Source organism: Sciurus carolinensis, chromosome 5 (assembly GCF_902686445.1).
Source record: "Sciurus carolinensis chromosome 5, mSciCar1.2, whole genome shotgun sequence".
NCBI classification, from domain to species: domain Eukaryota; kingdom Metazoa; phylum Chordata; class Mammalia; order Rodentia; family Sciuridae; genus Sciurus; species Sciurus carolinensis.
Genome location: NC_062217.1, coordinates 150,198,630 through 150,219,658, shown reverse-complemented (window position 1 = coordinate 150,219,658; position 21,029 = coordinate 150,198,630). Strand labels below are relative to the sequence as shown.

General features: G+C 45.5%; 1 protein-coding gene across 1 annotated transcript; it reads right to left on the bottom strand.

The window, feature by feature from the left end:
* Window positions 1-813: 813 nt before the first annotated feature.
* Window positions 814-21,019, bottom strand: Dpcd (deleted in primary ciliary dyskinesia homolog (mouse)). Its single transcript, XM_047553594.1, has 6 exons — window positions 20,906-21,019; window positions 16,067-16,147; window positions 8,292-8,416; window positions 8,056-8,189; window positions 1,502-1,604; window positions 814-1,122 (listed from the first exon to the last, which is right to left on the bottom strand). The coding sequence occupies exons 1-6, from the start codon at window positions 20,967-20,969 to the stop codon at window positions 1,018-1,020; spliced, it is 612 nt and encodes a 203-aa protein (XP_047409550.1). The 5' UTR covers window positions 20,970-21,019; the 3' UTR covers window positions 814-1,017.
* Window positions 21,020-21,029: the final 10 nt, after the last annotated feature.

Here is a 21,029-nt window from a genome sequence, read left to right as displayed (position 1 = left end):
TTCTTTACTGACGAGCCTGTTCTAAGAGGTCAAAACCAACTTGGTGGCTCTTCATTCTTTATGCCAAAGAACGAAGGTTTCTTTTTCAGGGAAGACCTCCCATCGACCACCTACTCATCTATCCTCAAGTGGGGACTGTGGAAGGGCTCTAGGATGCTGGGCACTAAGCTGCTGTCACCTGTGGTGACCCTTCTTTCACTCTATGCATGTGCACGCATATGTGCGTGCGCACGCACACACACACACACACACACACACAGCAACACTTTGACCCTTATTTTGGTTTTTCACTCACAATATCTTAACATTCTATGCTTTGTTTTCAAGGCATCTGCATTTTTAAAACTTTCTCCTTGCCTAAACCTACCTTAGGGATCTACCTTAGGAATTTTCTTCTAAACTACTAAGCTACTACATTTTTTGTTGTGGTGGTGGTACTGGGGATTGAACCCAGAGGTCTTCTATGACTCAGTTACATCCCCATCACTTTTTGAGACAAGGTCTAAGTTGCCCAGGCTGACCTCAAACTTGTGATCCTCCTGTCTCAGTCTCCCAAGCAGCTGTATTGCATCCATATGCCACTGGGCTCTGCTGTTCTGGGCCACTCCTGCAAACCAAGCTTGCACAGGGGCCTACCAGTCCAGACTTCCTCTGAGTTTAGGCAGACAGGTTGAGGAGACACCCTGCCCTACTGGAGTGGTGGGACTTTACACTCTTCTCCCTTTAGGTTCCTGGATGGAAAGGGAATTCCACACTTGCACTCTCTGTAGGGAAAGCAGTGGGGCCCAGGGGCAGGCAGCCTACAGAGGTGGACAAAAGGACAGTCCATCTGCAGTAACTCAGAATGACTTTACTCGGGAAACAAGAACATGGACAGGAGTTAGGCATACCACGTGGACTGTTCCTACGGACTGTGGATAGCTCCAGGAAGAGAGGTGGGTGCCCCCGTGCCAGAAAGGTCCAAGCTTGGAAGTCACACAGCATCCTCCACACCAGAGGAGCAAGGCCGGGGACCAGCTACTGGGTCTTACAGTCCCCATCACTGCCATGGGCTGTCTTTACCTTCTTTAGCTCCTTTTGTAGCTCTGACTCAGCCACCACGATCTCCTTTGGCTTCTGATACTGTGGACAGATCCAGGAAGAGGACATAATTCAGTTACTATCTCCCTCCTTCCCCACCCACACTTGGGGCCCTCTGTGCCCTTACTGCACATGAAGAAACTGAGGTGTACAGGGTCAAATGATTTGCTCAGGTCATGTGGCTGGGTAGGAGCAGACCTTAAGCCAGAACCAAAATTCTGAGATTTCGACCACTTCCCTCATCATCCTTTGCCCTCTTCCAGTTGTGAACTGTGTGACCCTCCTCTCCCAGGGCTGAACTGGAGACACCTGATATCTAGCAAGCAGGCTCAGAGCTGGGGACTCCTAGGGGATGGGAAATGGGCAGGGAAAGAGGAACCTCTCCCCAGTATAGTGGCCAAGAAATCTGGGTAAATCTTACAGAGATTATCAGGGTACAGTTGGCATGAGCAAAACTCAGCAGGGAATCATCCAGAGGTAGCTGGTATCTGTCTAGGTCAGGAATGGAGAACTTCTTGTAGTACCTGTAGGGACACCAAGAGGCCATTGGGGTACCTAGCAAGGCGATCCCAACACTTGGGCACCAAGCCCTTTGCCACCAAGCTTCTATATAGTTCTTTCCCATTTTCCACAAAGTCAAAAGGAAGGATTCCTGCCAGTTAGAATGGCAGGATTTTTGAGCTCACTGGTCCTGGAGAGAAAAGTATGCCCTGCCTGATGGTCAGTTCAAAGGAAGAAGATCAGAACTAGTCATAATTCCATGATCAGACAAAGGCTCTACATGACTCAGGTTGTAGAACTGAGACTCCCAAGACATGCAGAAGCCTCCTAGAGTACACACAGAGCTCAGGCAGCTTGGGACTCCTCTGTACTCCAAGCCTTGTAGGCACACCAGAAAATGGGACACGTATTAACGAGGGACAATAAGGACATGTAGGGCTATCCCCCAAAACTGGGGCCCACAGTTGCCATTTACATGGGATTTCCACTAAATTAGACCCCAGCTACCTTTTCCCCCTTGGGGATCTTTCAAGGCCTTGTTAGCCTGACACTACTTGTAAGTCATCGACGTGTGTTCACAAGGAGAAAGCTCACTGGGATGACAAACCACCTCCAGTTCTGGACTTTCCACCTCGCTAGCCTTGAGATCCCACCCCTCCATTTCCACACACACTGTACATGATGCCTGTTATCTGCAGGTGCCAGACCAGAGATTAATGATCCCTTTTAGTTAAAAAAAAAAAAAAAAAAAAAAAAAAAAAAGATACAAAACCAAGCCTGTAATGTGTATGACTAGACTTCAGGGAATTTGACCCCTTTGCTAAAGAGGAAACCCCAGCTCAGAGATGAAATAGCTTGCCTGCTTTAACGGCCAGTTGTCAGCGGAGTTGGAGTCAGGGTCAGAGGAAAGTTCCTGTTTCAGTGCTTATTATGCCAGGGCATGAAAAAAAGCCATCTCATCTCTAATAGATTATTTGGCATTTTCTTGGTGGAAGTGTGGCCTAGGCCCTAGCCAGGGGCTGCCAGTCCTGTCCCCTGGCAAGGCACCACTCTGCTGCAGTGGTTGTGTGGGCTGGGGAAGGGAAACACCTCAGGCAGGTACAAACAAACTCAAGGGAGGGGCCTGCACAGGATGGGTTTTTAATACTTCAAGGGGCCTGGTCCTTGTGGTGACAGCTACCCTGAGTCCACTTCAAAAGCCCTGACGCCCTGGGGACTCGGAGTTGACATGAATGCAGCACTTCTGCCTCATCCTCCCTGTCCAAATCCCTCAGTTTAGCAAGGCTCAGGGGCCCTCCTCCCAGGTTCCCCACTCCCCACCAAGGTGCTAGGACCCATGGCAGGAAAAGAATGTTTACTTAAAGGCTGACAGTTCAAAAGGAGTGGGGGTTGGGGGATCCTAATGGCACCACAAGTTGCTTTCTTTTCCAAAGCTCTGCCCCAGGGAAAGGCGATCCATCTGCCTGCAACCGGTGGTGGTGGTGGAGGAATGCCTGCCGCATCCTCTTCCCGGCTGAGGGCTCTTCCTGGGGCCCTTGGTCTGGCCAGCAAAGGTGGCAGACACTGATAATAGGGGGGAGTCAAAGGTTAAACAGCAGAGATTAGGTGAACACAAAGGCTTGTTAGGAAGTGTTAACATCTTCCCTGCAAATATACACAAAAAGCCAATCCAGTGCCCCCACCCCACCACCACCATTCCCCAGGCTAGGCCAGTGGGAGGGAAAATGAATCCTGGAGCTTGGCCCCAACAGCAACATCAGGATCAGAGGGAACTCGAGGTGCCCAGTTTGTCCCCACCTTGTCCTACTCCTACCATAAGGCTGAGGCTCAGCTTTGTTTTGAGTCTTACGTAGTAGATTGAGTTTGTCGGTGAGGTTAAACAACTTCTCCCAGGAGGCTCCTGAAAGCCAGTGCAGGAGGGAGTGAGGGATATCTGCTTTCTCTCCTCAGGGCCAGCTGGCACCCTCCAGCTCTGTTCCCCCAGCCTTGGGGTTTGCCATGACAGGGACTGCACTTGACTTCCTCATTAGCACCTGGACAAGAGAGGGACCCACTGTACTTCTGGAAAAGTCAGGATACTCAGCCTCAGGCAGGTGTAGACAGCAGCACACATTTACTGGACATCAACTGTGTCCCAGGCCTTGAGCTGTGAGCTGGGGATGTAAGGATGAAGAAGAAACAAGGCTTACCTGTGTAGACCTTGCTTTGTTAACGCTAAAAGCTAAAGCTATTTATAGCAGGGCAATTCCCTAGCATCCCGGGGTGCCCCACTTTCTCCATCCCCACCTCCCTCACTGTTCTCAGTAGCAACCAGGCAATGAAAGATGACTTATTTTCTTTCCTTCCTTCCTCCTACCCTGTACCCCATTCCCTATAGTGAATCCAGGGTCTTGCACATGTGCTGTACCTCAGTCTATACCTCAGTCCTAAAATGATCTATAGCTTTGGTTTCAAACACATTTAATCCTCAAAACAGTCCTTTAAAGAGGTAGACACAGTGGCGACTGCCCATAATCCCAGCAACTTAGGAGGCTGAGGCAAGCAAGTTTTAGGCCAACCTGGACAACTTAGTGAGACCCTATCTTAAAATAAAATTTTAAAAAGGAGTAGGGATATAGCTCAGAAGTAGAACACTTCTGGGTTCAATCCCCAGTACAACAAACAAACAAAACTGTCTTAGGTTGGTTATTTTTATTATCGTCTTTTATAGAAAAGGAAACTGAGCATAGAAAAGTTAAGTATGTTGATCAAGTCACAAAGCCCTTATTAGAAGAGCATTCCCCAAATCTCCTAACCCTCCATCTACACATTCTCACCAAATAACAGATCACCTGGTCTGGACTCCCTACACTTGTCCAAGGATGGGGCAGATATTGGGTGGAAGAGTGAGAATGTTTAATAACAAACAGATTTTCTGCCCCAGGATTCAACCACCCTTCAGGTCTCCTGGGTACCCTCTCCCGCACATCAGTGCTCATCCTTTCTGAATGTCCAAAGTCTTCAAAACATTTAGGTAAAAGTAAAAGCTTGCAGTAAGACTCCTAGCCCTGCCTTATGACCCTAGGCAGGTCACTTAACTTCTGGGCCTCAGTTTCTCCTTCTAAATTCCTCCCTCAAATCAAGGAGCTGCACTAGATGAACTTTAAGTCATTGTCAAAGGGCCCAAAATGGACCAACTCTGAACCTCTCTTCTCCTTGTGCCAAATGGACAATTCCTTCATTTTGGTTACTTTAGAAATGGCCTACTTCCTCCATTTCTCTCCACTGTATCCTCTCCCCAATTTCCAGCCTTTTCTCACTCCATTCTCCCTTGCATTCAACAGGAAAGGGCACAAGAGTCTGGGCCCTCGGGAGGGCTGAGGTCAGAGGAGGGGTGTTGTGGACAGTCTAATGGGCCCCCATACCTCTACCCTACAGGCTGGTTTGGCAGAAGTATCCAGAAAAGCCTCTAGTCAGTCCTTCCCAGGAGCAGACAAATCTTCCTAAAATCCAAGACTGTGGGAAAACTGTAGCCACCCCTCCACATCTTGCTGGAGAGTCACAATGCATGTGCACACATATGCTGTCAAGGCCCTCAGAGTCCTAATGAATTGAAGCCTCTTGAATCCAGACTGACCTAAACTTACCTGACCATAGGATCCTTTTTTTCTATAATGCACAATGCTTATTAACACTAGCCATGGTGATAATATCATTGATGTCCAATCAGTCAAGCTCTCTTCAGATTATAGTTACCAAAGAATTGTTCAAAACTTGCTTCAGGCCAGCCATTGTGCTGGGTTCTCATATGTATCCAATTTCATCAAATTCCCCAAATAATCTGTGAGGCAGGTATCAGCATGCTCCTATGATAGAGAAGGAAATCCTTGCCCAAAATGCTAGAGCGAATACCTGGCAGAGATCAGACTTCAGCCAATATCTTCCCACTCTAGCATCCTGGCTCATGCCACTTACAGCTGCCAGCTTCTAGGCTAAAGCCATGAATCTTCTTTCTACACAAACATTCTTATCAGGACCAGATGGTACACACAGGGGTCCTAAAAAAGCACTTTCTTCTCTGCCTAATTCATGCCTCATGAGTACCTGAGGCCAAGGACACATTAGAATCAATTCTCTCAAGCAAAGTGGTCAACCCAGTTCTTCAGAGACAAGGCAGATATAGACAAAGCAACTCTGTCTGGCTTTGGTCAGGAACCACATTCTAGAATATGAAAACAAGGCAGGCACGGGACCTTCAGGTGAAGATAGGTTGAATCAGAGAAGAATACCACTGTGTGGTAGAGACTGCAGAATCCTGGGCTCTGAATGAGGAGGGCATACCTCTTCTTCCGGCAGGGGAGTATGTGTGTATGGCTGACCGTACACTTGTCTTTACATAATTACTAATACATAACACGAGGATAACAATATGTATCCTGCCCACCTCTGGATGTCATGAAGATCAGAACACAAATTTTTAAAATATCCTGAAGAAGTTAAACTCTGCTCAAAGGCATAGTGTTAAGTTTCATTTAATGAGTAGGAGAACAAGTATATAACACATTACCACAGGTAAAAGGTGAAAATTCCACCACGCTCAGGAAAGATCTAGTTAAGGGTTTGGTGGCTTTCCAGCTGCCTCCTAACAGAGGATCTGTAGTGGGGTGGGGCTGAGCCAGGATGAGACTCTGGACCAGAGGCTCCAGGATGGTTCTGAAGTGGGCACCAAAATGCTCCTCTCTTTCTGGGTACCCCATCTTCCCAGGCACCACTCTCATCACACCTGGCCTCCCCCAGTATTTAAAAATGACTTCCCCCTCCTTGAGCACTGGAAGGTGCCTCTAGCCATGGAGCTCCTGGCCAATAGCGCCACCTACGGCTGGATGCGCACAGGAGATGGGGCCCAGAGGATCTGCCCGCAGATGAATTTTTGGTGAGCTAGCTAGCCTCTCTACTCTCACTCTCTTGTAATCACATTTCTGCCTGATATCTGTATTCGACAGTGACCTCTGGGGGACAAAAAGGAGGCAGCAGCCAGCTCTACAAAGTGCTAAGCTGCAGATTCAAGTGCTATCAGAAGCACTTTTGTTCCCAGTTTGGACCCAGGGCCTCTTACGCCAGGGAATGCTTGCTGAAGTACGGAGTTTGTTTTCCTACAGGCAATTTCTCTGTTGTCTGAAATTGCTAAATTCCACTTTAGGCACTGACTCCTGTTAATGATGAGAACAATAACGGAAATAAACTGCCTTTTATCTGAGGGCTTCAATGTGCTTTATAAACGCAAACCCTTATTATTATGACTTTATATTTATAGATAAGGCCCACTGCAGGGGTTGCTGGCTGCATGTACAGCAATAATCCTGAAATTAATTCATTCATCTCCACCCCTTCCCCTGTCCTCTTAACCCTGCCAAAGTGATGGGCTATGGGGGTCATGGGGGGAGGGCAGGATCCAGGGATGCACTGGGGGAGCCTGGGAGTTGCCCTGCCTCCCTGTGGACCTTATGGACCTGAGGAAGAGGGGAGGGGATACTGGCACCACACCAGCTGAGGAGATGGAAAGAAGTTGGGCCCCCCAAATGCACGTAAAGCAGAAGATGGGTGGAAGCACCTCTGGTTAGGTTCAGCAGCCAAGAGACATGTTGGGTTGCTTCACACTTGTGGATGGGTAACAAGAAACCTGCCGACTTGCCATCGTGGTACCCCAATCTATTTTATGGGAACTGACACTCCCACACTGTAATCCCTCTGGCTCAGATCAAGATGGCTCAGATCAAGACTGGTTCACTTCAGGGCTCTTTTCTTCTCCAGTGGTCAGTAAGACCTCCAGAAATCCAAATGTAATCATTTAGGAAATGCATCTGGGTCACCTTCTGTCCTTTCAACCCCACCCCCGCAGCTTGCCTCCCGCCACCAGTGGACAATAAAGGGAAGTTGAGCACCCCTTTTGAAACAGAATGCCAGAGACTTTCAAGAGGCCAAAGCGTCTGTCCACTGTCCCTTAGTCTAAAGAGGGATTAGGGTTACTGCTGCCCAATCCAGTATTTTAAAGTCCTCTAACTGCCAGCTCAGACAGTTCCAGACCATGGCTCCCTGCCAACTCCAACAGTAATGTCACCAAGTCAAGTTCTCCATGGACTGGATCCAGCCAGGAGCTCAAGGTCATAATTAACCTTACAGCAGAACTGAGATCACAAGTGATTCCCTTATCCCCTCATTCATTCAACAAATATTTATTGAGCCCCAACATGTGCCAGGTACCATACCAGGCACATATTCAAGTTCCCCTACCCTGATGGAGCTGATTACATCATTCAAACTGCTCCTGCCCGGGGGAAGCCCTTCCACTTTCAGTATCCCTAGAATGTTTGTTGGGTCTGCTCTCCTCCCTCAGAGCTGGAGGAAGGAGGGTGTCTGCCTTTGGAGTAAGCACCACTTGGGGACCTGCCCCCTCCCTATTCCTGCTCTCATACAAGCAGACAGGTAGCTACTCACTTCTTGTTGGTTGTTCTGATAACAATGCAGCGCTCCTTCGGGGCCACACAGACACTGTAGACATCCTTAGGGTAGGGAAGGTTTCGAATCCGCCACTGGAAACTTGTCTTGGTGTCCTTACGCATGAAGATAGGCTGTAGAAGGCAAATCCAACTTAAGGACTATTCATGGTCCCTGCCCTCAGGGATCAGAGAGCCTCCCAACCTCCATAAGACACTTGAGACAGACAGACATACATTGGCATTGCTTTCCTTGATGAGCTCGGGCCCTAGGCTCCCTGCTCCTGGGGGCGCTGGTTCTCCCACTTCAAGCTGCCACTGGCTCAAGGCTCCCAGGGCACTTTTCACTCGCCACTTTCTCACTGGGGAGAGAAGCAAGCAATGGGATCACAGGGAAGAAAGGGTCACGGCCCTTTCCTGCTGAATTGCTGATATCACATTAGTTGCCAACAGAAACAGGATAGAAGTAGGAGAATTGGAGTCTTTAACTGGGCATTGTTCATCTGCGTAGGAATCACACAACCTGTGAAACCTCAGTAGAGGATTTTAGTATTACACAACCTACAATGCCCATCTCATGGGTCCCAGACAAAAGGAATTGGCATGAAGCTCTAGGAGAAGCCAAGTGGAATCAGGAAACACTCAAGTGCAGCATCGAGCAAGGAGGAGACTGAGTTGAGAATGGTGATTTCTGGTTATAGGAACATTTGGATCCCCAAAAGGAAGCTTAGATGCACTTTTCCCCTTTAAAAAATGCAAGGGAACCAGTATGGTGGGGCACGCCTACAATTCTACAGACTTAGGAGGCTGAGGCAAGAGGATCAAAAGTTCAAGGCCATCCTCAGCAACTCAGTAAAACCCTGTCTTAAAATAGAAAATAAAAAGGTCTGGGGATGTGACTCAATGATAAAGCTCCTTTGGGCTCAATTCCCAGTACCCTCCCCGCCAAAACAAAACAAAACAAAAAAACTGCAAAGGAAAAATGAATGAAGAGAGTAAAAGCTGTTTGGTAGTTTTGTCTCATGATTCAGAAAGTTCAAATATGGAAATTCACTCATTTCAGGCATACCCAGCTTATAAAAAACTATATTTAAACAAATATCGGGTAGGCAGCTCAGTGTAGAACTCTTGTCTCATAAGCACAAAGTCCCATGTTTGAGCCCCAACAATGCAAAACAAACAAAATCTTAGGCATACACTGTATTTTAAATGCACTATTTAGAGAAGACCTAATGTGTTTCTGCAATATAGAATTTTATATTTGCAAGTTTATAATACAAATAACCATCTCTATTTTTCCTTGCTGTACAACCCAGCTGTTTGTACAAGTTTTTTTAAAAAGAATTTTTAGTTGTATATGGACATAATACCTTTATTTCATTTATTTATTTTTATGCGGTGCTAAGGAGGGAACCCACGGCCTCACACGTGCTAGGCAAGGGCTCTACCACTGAGCCACAACCCCAGCACCCCACCCTTTTTTAAGTTAGGACGTCGCATATTATGGAAATTTATAAATCCAGAAACTAGTTCAACGGACATTATCTGGAAACCCCTGCTAGGATTTTCTGGAACCCCTCTTAGCCCCTAGGGACTTCGGTGGTGCAGTCTATCATTGTGGGGCTACATTTTCCAAGGTATAATCCCATTTCCTTCCTACTGTATTTGGGCTCCCTGGGGCTGCCACCTCAGGGTGTCCTCCAGCCTGAACAACACAGTCACTGCTGCAGAGCAGCAGCCTTCTGCAGCCACTGCAGGATGGAACGACTCAGAGTGCCTGGAGTGCTGCTGCAGTTGTTCCCATGTGTCTGCTCCTTTCCCGGCAGGGGAGGTCACAGCTCCAGTCTGAGCCTCAGAATCAGGCAAGTGGACAGTCTGCCCTTAGAACTGAGCAGCTGTGCCAGCCCACCCACCCTCACTGCTGTCAGGAGGGCATGTGAGCTGAACACAAAAGCGTGCTGTAAAATTAAGATTTTCCCTTGAAAACGTGCTTTTATAAGGTCTGCTGCATTCTGTAGTATGATTTTATTATATCTTAGGGACAAAAGTTCTCCCTAGAAACACATTTCCAAGTTTATAATGAAAATTAATAAGGAAGAATAAAACTTGGAAATATGCTCAATAGACAACTTTTTCCCCCACAAATACTTTCTTAAGTGAATGGACTGTGACCAGGAGTATATCCAAATATATTCACTATACTACTTCACTTAACTGTAAGCCAGCCTTCTGGGGGCCTCTGTCACAGTTGAAAACTCAGAAGTGACAAGTATTTCCAGAAATAGCTTACTGTGACAAGACCTTTGTATCCTGCTCCATACTATCAGAAAGAACCTAGATCCTCACTCAAGCTACATATAAAATGCTGTGTGCTGGGCACGATGGCTCACACCTGTAATTCCAGCTAGTTGGAAGGCTGAAACAGGAAGATTCCAAGTTTGAGGCCAGCCTGGGCAAATTGGCAAGAAGAAAGATCCTGTCTCAAAATAAAATAAAAAATTTAGAAATACAAAATAAAATTAAAAAGGGATGGGGATGTAGCTGGTGCCTAAGCATAGGAGGCCCAGCATTTGAAATTTTTTTTTTTTTTGATACCAGGCATTGAACCCAGGGTGTTTAACCACTGAGCCACATTTCCAATTCCCCGTCCTTTTAAATTTTTTTATTTTTGGCGCAGGAGTTACTGGGGATTGAACTCAGCAGCACTCAACCACTGAGCCACATCCCCAGCCCTATCTTGTATTTTATTCAGAGATAGGGTCTCACTGAGTTGCTTAGCGCCTCGCTTTTGCTGAGGTTGGCTTTGAACTTGTGATCCTCCTGCCTCAGCCTCCTGAGCCACTGGGATTACAGGCATGAGTCACCATGTCCAGCCCAGGGTTTGATCTTAGTAACACATATACATACACACACACACACACCAAAAAAAAAAAAAAAAGAACTATGTACAGAATAAGTAGGAAATTGCTTTTGTTACCAGGCATACTGATGACAGTATCAAAGGACATCCTATATGGAAGCGCAGAACTAAACAAGCACTTGGGAACCACATTGTGTCAGGGCAAACAAGCAACCTTAGTCCTTGATGGTATATCTATAAAATAGAACATGATCACCACAGACCTTACAGGTGAAAGTTATTTTAGAAAGTATCTAGTCAATGCCTATGTTTGTGTGTTTATTTATCCTAGGGATTGAACCCAAACATGCTTTATGACCAAGTTACATCCCTAGTCTTTATTATATGCACATACACATATATCTATACATACATATACATACTATGACCTTTAAAGGCTAAACTTCAGTTATCTGAAAAAGTAAATATGAAGAATATCTGGCTTCCTGGGGCTGGAGAAGTGAGATGACCCTGTAATCATGGGCCATGTCAACTTAGATGTCCTAAGGTACTACCAGTGTGGCCTGGGAGAGGCAATGACCACCCTAGGAATTCCCGTGCACTCTTGTATACCAAGGAATCCTGGGTTTTGCACAGAAAGCTTCTTAAGAAGTACTTACAGAAAAGTTTACCGTTGGCGCCCTCCTTTCAACCTTAAAAGCCACTGGGGCCACAAGAGGTGCCCTTGGCTGCCTCACCTGTTTTTGTTTGTTTGTTTGTTTTTCAGTTTTGCTGGGGATCAAACCCAGGGCCTTCTCCAACATGAGTCATATCCCCAGTCCCTTGTTTTGTTTTTTAACACCTATGAAAGTAATGCAGAACAAAGTTTTCCTTTTCAACCCTTTAAGAGGTAAGATCCAATAAATTATTTTGGCAAAGACCTTATTTTTCCCAACATAAGGGTATGAGTGCACATGTGCAAATACACACTCTTATCTTTCTTGTCTCTGTCTTTGTTCCTGAACTCAAGGACAGCTCCTGCGGCAACAGAAGACTGTTTCTACCTGCTGTCACTCTGATTTGATTATATGTTAAACCCAAACTAGTGTGTGCGAGGCAGCTCCCTGGGTGCTGTCATCTCTTCCCGGCTGAGCCAGGGTCAGTCCTTGGAAAGGAGACTTTCAATGACCCTGTAAAGGGTCTGACAGGGAATATATGAAGGAGGCAGTGCCTGGGGACTTTTTCCTAAGTCAGCAGGAAGCAGCCTGATGTCCCAGACTGCTGAAAGAGGCCCCATCTTTCAGGTGGGCTGGAAAGTGGAGGTCCTAAAGGCCTCTTTCCCCAAAGCTCCAAAGCCTGGCCCACTTCCAATGTGGATAATTACATTCCCCTTTCCTAAATACTCCCTGCAGCTTAAACTAGATGCAGGATTCTTCTTTTCTGCCCTAAAACACTGCAACATTGCTCTGTGGCTATTAAACAGCTGCCGCGGCCCATCCCTGAGGAGGCTGAAGGGAATCGAGTGGGTCATTTATAAAGCCGCTGAAGTGCCTGGGGATGAAAGTGCTCAATATCCTCCAAATGCGGCCTGGGGTGGTTAGGCTGGCGGTCAAATACCAAAGCAGATTAAGCAGTAATCCGAATGTAATCGCTGGGGGATGGCCTGCCCTTCAGCCTCTGCGCCCCTGGACACGCTGTGTTTTTCTGGGGCTAGTTTGATGTTCCGATCATTGTTATGGGGCCGTTCAGTTTTTCCTCTATGAATACGTACAGCATTCATTGTGGGGGGTGGGAATGAATAGTCCCAAGAGAGCTGGAAAAAAGATGACACTAACATGCTTATTAACACTGACTAGAGGAACGCTGTCCCAGGCAGATGCACACCTATTGGCAATTCTTCCTCTGCAAATTACTGTGAGATTTTTGAATAGAAAAAGTAGTTTGGTCAGTTATCAAATTTATATAATTAATTGGAAAAATGGAAACTATTTCTCCATACTGCCCCAAAACCCACATCTCTATTTTACTTCATAGTATGCACAAGCAAAAGCCAGCTCAGATCCTAAGACTATTTATTCTTAAAAATTAATAGCTGGGACTGGATGTAGCAGTACATGCCTGTCATCTCAGCAACTTGAGAGGCTGAGGCAGGAAGATTGCAAGTTCAGGGGCAGCCTCAGCAACCCAGCGAGGACCCATCTCAAAAGATAAAATAAGAAGAGTTGGGGCTGGGGGTGTAATTCAGTGGTAGAGCCTAGCATGTGTAAGGCACTGGGTTCAATCCCCAGTGCTGCAAAAAAAGAAAAAAAATAAATAAAAGCTGGGTTCAATGGCATGATTCTATGTTCCCAAGTACTTGGGAGACTAAGACTAAGAAGAATCATCACTTGAGCCCAAGAATTCAAGGTCAGCCTGGGCAAAATAGTGAGGCCCCATCTCAAAACAATAACTACAACAATGATGAAGAAGAGTATTTTGTGAGGGCAGCTGGGTGGGGGTTAGGGGAGAATAAGAAATGGATCTACTGTTCTCTGGCTAGGGCCCAGTGACTGGAGTGGGGTGATTCTTCATGTCCATCAGTCCCCATTCAGGTCATTCTGGGAAAGAAAAATTAAATAAGGCTAGACCTGGTGGCACATGCCTGTAATCCCAGCTATTTGGGAGACTGAGACAGGAGGATTAGGAGTTTCAGGCTCTAGCCTAACCTGGGCAACATAGCAAGACCTCTGTCAAAAAAAAAAAAAAAGACTCGCAAGCACAAGTCCTTGAGTTCGATCCCCAGTACCGCAAAAAAAAAAAAAAAAAAAAAAGAAAGAAAAAAAGAAAAAGAAAAGAAGAAGAAAATAGTTGGATTTAAATATTCTTTGCTATACATCAAAGCACAGACTCTTGAATGGACAGAACTAAGCTTAAGTTTCCTGGCTCAGAAACCTAACAGCTATGTGATTCTGAACAAGGTGCTTCTGTTTTCAACTGTAAAATGCAGACAAGGATACCTATGTCATAGGGGTTTTCTTTTTTCTTTCGCAGGGGTACTGGGGACTGTACCCAGGGTTGCTTAACCACTGAGCCACATCCCCAGCCCTTTTTATTTTTCATTTTGAGACAAGGTCTCACTAAATTGTTTAGGCCCTTGCTCAGTTGCTGAGGCTGGTCTCGAGCTTGGTGATCCTCCTGCCTCAGCTTCTCAAGTTGCTGGGATTATAGGTGTGTGCCGCCATGCCCAGAAAAAAATTTTTAAAAAAGTCTTTTTGGTTGCTAATGGACTTTTATTTATTTATATGTGGTGCTGAGAATCGAACCCAGTGCCTCACACATGCTAGGCAAGTGCTCTACTACTGAGCCACAGCCCCAGCTCCGTCACAGGGTTTTAATAAAGACAATTACATGAGGTCATTCGTGTAACATACCTGGAATGGTGTCCAATCAGAATTAATGTCATTAGTAGGTAAACTTTAGTCAAATGGTGCTCTCTCTCTTATGAACAAAGTCTTCCTCTATTTCTGCTTCTAAGAAAAAGGTAGTTTGGGCCAGGCACAGTGGCACATGCCTATAAACCAGTGACTCAGAAGGCTAAGGCAGGAGGGTCACAAGTTTGAGGTCAACACTGGCAACTTAGCAAGAGCCTGTCTCAAAATAAAAAATAAAAAGGACCGGGGATATAGTCCAGTGGTAGAGAGCCCCTGGGTTCAACCCCCAGTACTGCCAATAAATAAGAAAAAAAGAGTTTGGAGGCCAGGGCTCTCCTCTGTTGTCACCAGGAAAACTAACAGGTAAATGTGGGACGCTGGGGCTTCAAATGAGGAAACCTACACTTGTTTTTAAATTTTAATTTCATCTCTAAGTTCAACAAAAAAGCCCAGGCGTTGTTTGTTTGTTTTCACAGCTATGGCAACAATCTACCTTACTTGTTCTTTGTGGAGAAGAAAGGTGGAGCTAGGGGCTGGGGTGGAGCTGGGGCGAGGTGCTGCGGTCAGTCTCTGGCCTGGATATGGTGATGGTTAGCCCACGTGACCTCTGCTTTCATAAGTTCTCCCCTGTTAGGCATTCCAAGGCTGTCACCCCCAGGGAGCACTATAAATTACAATACATTGTGAGGATATTACTACTGTATTGGTTTCCTCTGAATCAGTGTCATATGCTAAACACATCAAGATTTTTTAATAGCACCAGACTAAGCCAATTGGGACCAAGCCCAAGCAGTTCATAATAAGGAGGGATCAACACTTCACTCTGCAACTGAACATGCGTAGGGCACACATTTTAAGACCGGAGACCAAGAGAATGCAAACCAGTGTAATCCATGTTGTCGGTTCTAGACATTTATGAGCTGTCAGAAAAAGGGAAAAAGAAATTCCCTCACCAATACTACCTGTCGATCAGGCCCAGGAAGAAATTAAAGTCAAGAATAATGACAAGAAAATAACGCAGTCCATGATTCCATCATTGGTCTTAGCATTTCAGGTGGAACTTAATAAAGAGACCAACTCCCACTGCTGACAGCCTTAGGCCCTGGGTCACAGAGCCAGCCTCCTAGCTCTGGGAAGTCAGTTAAGGCTGATGTGCATACCTGGGAACAGAAAATGGACAAATCAAAAAATTCCCAGAAATCTGAGCTGGACCCCTATTCATGAGTCTTTTCTTAAGGGAAAAAAACCTGTAGGAATGAAAATGACAATGCTGCAAAAATCACCATGTGGACCCCTTTGATTCATTCTTCAAGATAAGGGTCGCATTTAATGGTGTTGCCTTGGAGGCAAGGTCAGAAGCTACTGCCTCTGATGCTTGCTCCTGATGTGGCTTCAGAAAACACAATCAAAAGCCTGCAGTGAAAGGTGTCCTTATCACTACTGGCTACAAGGCCCACTTCAATACCACCTCCTCTGTTAAGTTTTCCTCCAACTGTTTCTCTACATGCCCCCTTCCAGCTTAGAAGGACTACCTTTCTCATTTGGCTGGGGCTGGGCTTTCCTGGTCCAAAGGACTCCCACTCCACTTCCAGTGTCCAGACTATTTTCAGTAACAACCTTGCCCCAAAAGCCTGAGTACGCCACCCCCTCCGTTTCCACAATTCATGCTGGGTTCCTCCCTTAAGCCTAAGGCTAGGAGCATTGGCTTGTGCTCAGAGCAACCCCAAACCTTCCAAAGGGTCCACTGGAAGCCTGTCACTTACCACGCAGTTCACTTGTCTTCTCATCATATTCTTCAGCCATTTCCTTTCCGTCTGGGAACAAATAGTGCACCTTTCTTCTCCCTACACACAAAGCAGACAGAGCCTTACCTCACAGGCTCCCTTTGCCTTGCCTCCTGGTGATCAAGGAACAGCAACAGCCCTAGGAGCAATGAGAAACCAACCCCACTCGAGCCTCCCATGAACTCCTTGCCAACCATCACCCACCATTACTTTATGACACTTCCTGGGGCTCATTTCCTTTCTGAAGCTTCCTCTAAACATGCCTTTGCTATTTCTCTACCAGCAATAACGCCATAATTCTTCCCATCCAGGAAACTCTTCCTCACCCTTCAAAAGCCAGCTCAAATGTCACTTCCACTGGGAAGTCTCCCATAACTATCACCTCCAGCTCACTTGGCAGAAGTAATCACTTCCTCATCTGGACCTCCCTAGTAGTGTATTCACATGCACAGTGGAGCATTTATCACATACTCTGACACTCTTAAAAGCATCAGACATGAATGACATCACATGCCCTTCTCTCCCCAGGTTCTAAAACCAAGTTTACTCAGGATGTTGAGCTGGGGTTCTCAACCCCAGCTCTTCCCTTCAGTCATGCCACTGCTCTGCCTTCTTCCACACATCTCTAGATCGTTCCTGTCACAGAGATACAGGATGGTAATTGCCATATATTTGCTTCCCGACAAGGTACTTCAGTTATGATTTTACATCTACTTGTGTGATTCTTTTGATTATTGCTTTTCTCTTCTACTGGATAGGAGCAGTTTTATCCCTGTACCTATGGTTTCCCTGAGAGTAAGCAGAGTACCTGGCTCAATCAAATACTGACTGAAAGAATGATAAACATTGACACATCCTCCACTGAATGAACAAATAACCCCAGGAGTCTCCCAACCCAACTTCTCTACCACATAGTATAACCATAAGCATTTGCTTAAGGGTGACTATGCAACTAACTCTTTCTTTTTACATATAGGAAACAGATATAGGTAGGCCCTCAGAAAGATTAATAAAAGGGCACTAATGCCCAGTAGGCATGTACATTATATAAGATTCAAGAATAAGAGTCCTGGTCAGGACCAGTGCAGTGGTACACACCTGTAATCTCAGCAGCTCAGGAGGCTGAGGCAGGAGGACTGTGAGTTCAAAAGTAAGCCACTAAGCAACTCAGTGAGACCCTGTCTCTAAATAAAATATAAAAAAGGGCTGGGGATGTGGTTCAGTGGCTGAGTGACCCTGAGTTCAATCCCCACTACCCCCTAAACCAAAAAAAGAGTCCTAGCAGGGGCTAGGGCTGGGGCTGTAGCTCAGTGGCACAGTGCTTGCCTAGGATGTGTGAGGCACTGGGTTCAATCCTTAACACCACATAAAACTAAAAAATTAAATTAAGGCATACTGTCCGTCTATGTACAAGTACCTGTACATAGAATTTTTTATTTTAAAAAAAAAATTTTTTTTAAAAGGGTTTTAGCCAGGCACAGTGGTGCACACCTGGAATCCCAGCAGCTTGCAAGGCTGAGGCAGGAGGATCACAAGTTCAAAACCAGCCTCAGTAACTTAGTAAGACCCTATCTCTAAATAAAATATTTAAAAAAGGGCTGGGGATGTGGCTCAGTGGTCAAGCACCCCTTGGTTCAATCCCTGATACCAAAAAATTACAAAAGAGCCCTCAGGTGGCTTTTTCCTAATTTACTCTTCTGGGACACAGTTCCCTTGAGTCATTTTAAATTTGTATTTCAGGGAAACTCACACTCAAATTTGCAGGGCCTCTCAGCAGGCCTCTAGGTTCTACCACTCTTAACCAACTGGATGGTTCATAGGAGCCAGAGGTATTTTCCTATCAGAAGTACACAAGATACTGCCTGTGCATAGCTGAGGGTACCTGGCCTGACCATTTTCTCCCCTTCGCCTCCAGCCTCGAGTCCAGCAGAATGTAGTACTTACTATCAACCAGGTATTTTACGTGTTTTATTGAATTTAAGTTTCACAATCCTATGTGTACCCATCATCTGTATTTCACAGATGAGGAAAATTGAGGCTTAAAGGTCATGTAACTTGTCTAAGATCATAAAACTAGGAAATGACAGATTCAGACTTTTTTGAGGCCAAAGTCCGGGTTCTTTTTTTTTTGGGTGCTGGGGATCGAACCCAGGGCCTTGTGCTTGCAAGGCAAGCACTCTACCAACTGAGCTATCTCCCCAGCCCCCAAAGTCCGGGTTCTAATAACTATATCAGAATAATTTGTACAGCTTTAAATATTTGTAAGGTTGAAAACAGTTCCAGGGGTTTACTGAACATTTTTCCAGTGAGTTCCTGTTTATATCCCCATACCTGCCATGATGGCAAATCTGTAATTTAACAAAGCATACCCATATATTCACTATTGTTTTATTTTTTGGTTTGGAAAAAAAAAAAACTAACAATATTCTTTTGTGATGCTATTAATAAATGAACTTAACACAATCCGGGCTGATAAATATTTGTTTAAATGTTGTCCTGCGACCAAAGTCAGGGGCTTGAACAGGTATTTGTACATTCATGTTCAGAGCAGCATTATTCACAGTAGTCAAATAAAGAAGCAACCCAAGAGTTCCTCAACACATGAATAAACAAAATGTATGTGTGTGTGGGGGTGTTTGTGCATAAATGCAAATGGGATATGATTCACATTTTTAAAGAAAGGAAATTCTGACACATGCTATGACATGACCTTTGAAGATATTATACTGTAAGAACTAAGCCAATCATAAAAAGACAAATATTGTATTTCATTCATTCATACGGATTCCTAGAGTAGTCAAATTCACAGAAATAGAAAATAGAAAGGTGGTTGCCAGGGGCTTGGGAGGAGGAGGGCATAGAGTTTACAGGCATGGAGTTTCAACTGAGGAAGATGAAAAAGTTCTGGAAATGGGTGGTGGTGATGATTGTACGAAAGTGTGAAGGTATTTAATTAAAATCAACTGTATGCTTAAAAATGGTTAAAATGGTAAATTATATGGTATGTATTTTTTTTACCATAATAAAAAACAAAAACATCCAGGCATGGCGGCACATGCCTACAGTCTCAGTTAGTCAGGAGAATCCTGAGTTTAAAGTGACTCTAGGCAACTTAGCAAGACCCTGTATCAAAATAAAAAGGGCTGGTGATGTAGCTCAGTGGTAGAGCATTCCTGGGTCCATCCAGGAGCACTCCCTTTCCCTCTCTCTCTCACTCTCACTCTCTTTCTTTCTCTCTCTCACACCCACACACAACTCAACTAACCAACAACAAAAGCACTGTCCTGTGAAATAATGTCCAAAATCTTCTGCAAGGCATATGCCCCAATTTTTCTGCAATCCATTTCCACCTTTTCCCTTCATTGCTCCTTGAGTTGCAGGACCTTTTCATTCACCATTTGTATTCTAGCACCTAGTAGCATAGCTGACATAGAATAAGTAGTCTGTTACAACTGACTGAGCAAATGATTTCTCACCACTAAACATTTTGTTATTCCTTGAGTAACCAGAATAACCAGTCATATACTTCCACACCTCCAAGCCTTTATATGTTGAGTCACTGTTCCTTAAATAGCCCTCCATTCTCCACTGTGCAAACACCTATTAATTCCATAGGACCCAGAGCTATCACCTCTTCTGTTGGGTCTTCCTCCAAAGAGATGATCATTTTCACCTTCATGCTCTCACAGCATTTTATACAAGAGTCCACCTTCTACTTAACATACATTATTATTTATTTACATGTCTTTTCCTGACTATTCTGTACACTCGTAGGAGATCGTGTCTTTTTTTTTTTTTTTTTAATCTGTTCTAGTACAGAACTTGGCACAGTAAAAATCCTCCCTAAATAGTGCACAAATGAGCAGCTGATTTTAATTCCCACAAACACCAGGCTTCCTTGATTGGCATCTACTTGGGGCTGAGTCCCCAGCTGTTAGTTTTAAAGCCTCAGGAATTTAAACCTAATTTGCTTTGGCTGCCAAGTGAGTCCAGGAAAGAACCCTGAAGTACAAGAGGCCCTACACTGGCTAGTTCTATGATAAGAAAAAGTCAGAATTAAATATCTGGTGCCCACTCTTATAGGCATGGCCCTTAGTCCTTGTTCTAGCACCCCTAAAGACCAGGGAACATTTAGGAATTCACTTTACAAACATAACAATACAGCTGGAAAGGACCTCAGAGATAAGTGGTGGCCCACCCACTTCATTTTACAGATGAGAAAAGGTAGGTCCAAACAAGAAAAGTGGCCCTCTGCAAAGACCAAGAATTAATGGCAGCATCCAGCTAGAGCCCAGGTCTCCCTCTTCATGACACCAGGTTGCCACCAGCAACTGAACCCCCAGACTGAGGTTCATGGGAGGCCAGATCAAGATCAGTAGTATCCCCATTTGTGTACGATGAATAAAAAAAAATCAGTAGTACATCTGACACGCTGGGGAAACAGGCTGATCTAAAACTTTCCTGGATTTCTGTTTCCTCGTCTGTAAATCGGAGTAGAAAATTATCAGAACCTTGGGACAGCAGTGAGCAGCAAATGAGATAACGAAGGTGAAAGGAATTAATATGTATTAGCAACAAAACTAGGAGCGGGGTGAGATGGTGTAGGGAAACCTAAGAGAAACCAGAGACGTGGGTTCCAGTCCCGTCATCTCTCTGGGTCTCAATTTCCTCAGCTGCCAATACCGGGGCTGGTCAGGCAATCGACCGCTGCCCTTCCAGCTCTGCCGACCCAGGCAGAGGGCCTTCCCTGGGGCGCCAGCGCGGAGGGCAGGACCCTAGAGGTAAGGACGACGGAGCTCGCGCGGGGCCTCGAGTTACCATCCTGCAGCAGCGCCGTCTTCTCTGCCGCCCGCAGGCTCTCTAACCAGCCAGTCACCGCCATCTTCCAACGCAGCCTCGCGCCTGGACGCTGCCATGGTAACTGTTGCGCCAAGGGTCACTT

Bases quoted from the DNA above. Each gene is read 5' to 3' on its own strand.
- Dpcd (XM_047553594.1), bottom strand. From the start codon at position 20,969: ATGGCGGTGACTGGCTGGTTAGAGAGCCTGCGGGCGGCAGAGAAGACG. The intron at 8,190-8,291 runs GTATGTCTGTCT...TGCCTTCTACAG, and splicing joins TCAAGGAAAGCAATGCCAAT to CCTATCTTCATGCGTAAGGA. The intron at 1,605-8,055 runs GTGAGTAGCTAC...GTGTCCCTACAG, and splicing joins ATCAGAACAACCAACAAGAA to GTACTACAAGAAGTTCTCCA.